This window comes from Apis dorsata, unplaced genomic scaffold (genome assembly GCF_000469605.1).
Source record: "Apis dorsata unplaced genomic scaffold, Apis dorsata 1.3 scaffold_407, whole genome shotgun sequence".
In the NCBI taxonomy this organism is placed as follows: Eukaryota; Metazoa; Arthropoda; class Insecta; order Hymenoptera; family Apidae; genus Apis; species Apis dorsata.
Genome location: NW_006263665.1, coordinates 298,631 through 300,937, shown reverse-complemented (window position 1 = coordinate 300,937; position 2,307 = coordinate 298,631). Strand labels below are relative to the sequence as shown.

Below are 2,307 nucleotides of genomic sequence, written 5' to 3'. Positions count from 1 at the left end.
AAAAAAATGTTTAAATATATATATAAAATATTATGTGGTTTACATATAATAGTATTTAGAGAGATTTTTTTATTTTCTAATAATATGAATAGATGGCGACACTTGATCACTTCCACGTAAAAAATGGCGGACTGCAAGGGTGCGTTTTGTGATTCTTTTGTACAGTAAACTATTCATAAATTCTATGTATTTATGTAAATTGTAATAACTGAAAATTTATACAAATTATTGTTTTATTATAATTGTATTTTTCTTTAAATTCCATATTTTTTCAATTTCAATAATATTTATTCGTATAATCATTTCAACAGATTGACGACATAATTTTGTTTGACAATCATTTTAACTGTTTGTTTTGTATTTTATCCAGAGAACAAAGAAGAGACAAATAGACCATCGTACGTTTTAAAAGTAGATCCACCGCAAGAATCACCAGGGGATTCACCTGAAAATTCCACCAGTGGTAAATAGTGCTATTTTTTGTTTCAAATGTATAATTTTTCTATCATTTTTTCTTTTATAATATTTACTATTTCTATTATATATATATATATTCCATATATTTTCTTCGTTTTTCAAAAATGCAATTAAAATTATTTTATTTTATTCCAATAATCTGTATTGTAGAAGACATAGGTTATGATGTAAAAACATTAAACACTATTCACATACAATAGTTTATAGATGGCAATTTAGAAAATTTAAATTGTTTCAGAAGAAATGGAGAGTCCATCAACAGAAAATAATACTCAGGAATCACCATCTAGTTCTAATAAACCTGTGTTAGCTGCCTCAAAATTTGGAACATCATTTGGAAGTAGTGATTCCTATAAATCCTTAGTTAAAAAAAAAAGATCTTTCACATTGTGGCCTTCTCAATTGAGCACAGTGACAAACAATCAACCTACTACTAAAGTATATTTACAACCAGCTAAATTTCAGAATCCATTTGCAAAAATTACAGATAATTTTTTAGATGAAAAGAATAATATAGCAAAAGAAAATAATAAAACAGAAACAAAGGAAGAAAAAAATGAAGAAAAAGAAGACACAAATGAGAAAGCAAATGATAAAAATGAAACAGAAGAAACTAAGAGTGAATTAAAAGAAACCCAAAATGAAATAAAAGAAACAAATGAAAAAAAGATAGTTGAGGAAACAAAACCTACCTTTTTGATGTTAGGAACAAGCACAAAGGATAATGTAAATACTACAGTAACGCCTTGTGCCTCAGAACCAAACTTTGTATTTGGTCAGAATCTCCAAGAACGTGTTATGATTGCAAATGACGCAGAAAATTCTGAAAAAACAGAAACTGAAGAAAAAAAAGAAGAGAAAAAAGAAGAAAGTACAAATGAAAATGGTTCTACAGAGCTTCTTTTTTCAAACGCATCCGCAGCGTGTCGTACTACCTCCAAACCAGGTTTAACATTAACAGAAGCAGCTCAGGAATTAGAAGAAGCAAATCGTGCTAACAAAAGAAAGTATAGCCAAATAACACCATTAACTGGTGAAGAAGGAGAGACAAATATTCTACAAATTAATTGTAAATTTTTTGCATTTGACAAGGTATGTATAACAAATATTTATATTTAATTTAAATTTTTTAACAAAATTATTGAATATTTTTGTACTTAATATTAAGTATTCGATTTTGTTCAGGCAAGTGGTGGTTGGCAAGAAAGGGGTAGAGGTACTTTGCGATTAAACGATCGCGATGAAGAATCTCGTTTAGTAGGACGTACTGCAGGAACGCAAAGATTAATTATGAATACAAAAATATGGCCAGGAATGACCGCAGAACGTGCAGCACCTAAATCATTAAGATTAACAGCAATGGATGTTCAAGGCAGTATCAGAATCTTTATTGTACAGGCTGCGCCTAAGGAAGTAGAACAACTTCATAATTTGTTACAACAGCGGTTAAAACGCGCACAGGAACGACAGCCTAAGAAATTAGCAACAGAGCACTGACAACTGATTAGTCATCCCTGCGAGCTGTTCGCTAATTATTATCTAAATTTACGCAATACGGAGATTGCTAACATGTGAAAAAATCCGGGAATCTATAATATCGGAGCTCATCCGAGAATCTATATCAGGTCCTATTTGTTTCTAGAATAACTCGTATAAAATAGAACTATGGCTATGATTCGCTTCTTTGCCTGTGAAAGTTCTTAGAACTTGATAATATATCCTATGCCGTATTGAAATCTACAGGCAAATGAAAGAAGACGAAAAAAATTAAAATCGAATTCTTTCCGGTATATATATTTTCTAATCATTCCCAATTCATAATTCTTCTTT

General features: G+C 30.0%; 1 protein-coding gene across 4 annotated transcripts; it reads left to right on the top strand.

Annotated features, from left to right (window-relative positions):
- The first annotated feature begins 18 nt into the window (after positions 1-18).
- On the top strand, positions 19-2,255 carry LOC102674656 (ran-binding protein 3). Of its 4 annotated transcripts, none has more exons than XM_031512276.1 (4): positions 19-139; positions 371-463; positions 716-1,569; positions 1,646-2,244. In XM_031512276.1, exons 1-4 carry the CDS (start codon positions 124-126, stop codon positions 1,706-1,708), a joined length of 1,026 nt encoding a protein of 341 aa, XP_031368136.1. In that variant the 5' UTR covers positions 19-123; the 3' UTR covers positions 1,709-2,244. The 4 variants fall into 4 exon arrangements, with proteins under 4 accessions (XP_031368136.1, XP_006619440.1, XP_006619439.1 ...); XM_006619377.2 differs by having other exon boundaries at positions 20-139; positions 719-1,569; positions 1,663-2,255; XM_006619376.2 differs by having other exon boundaries at positions 20-139; positions 1,663-2,255.
- Positions 2,256-2,307: the final 52 nt, after the last annotated feature.

What these genes read in the sequence shown, in the direction of transcription:
- LOC102674656 (XM_006619376.2), top strand. An exon ending in ACCTGAAAATTCCACCAGTG is followed by an intron (nt 464 to 715) that starts GTAAATAGTGCT and finishes AAATTGTTTCAG; the next exon opens with AAGAAATGGAGAGTCCATCA. An exon ending in AATTTTTTGCATTTGACAAG is followed by an intron (nt 1,570 to 1,662) that starts GTATGTATAACA and finishes GATTTTGTTCAG; the next exon opens with GCAAGTGGTGGTTGGCAAGA.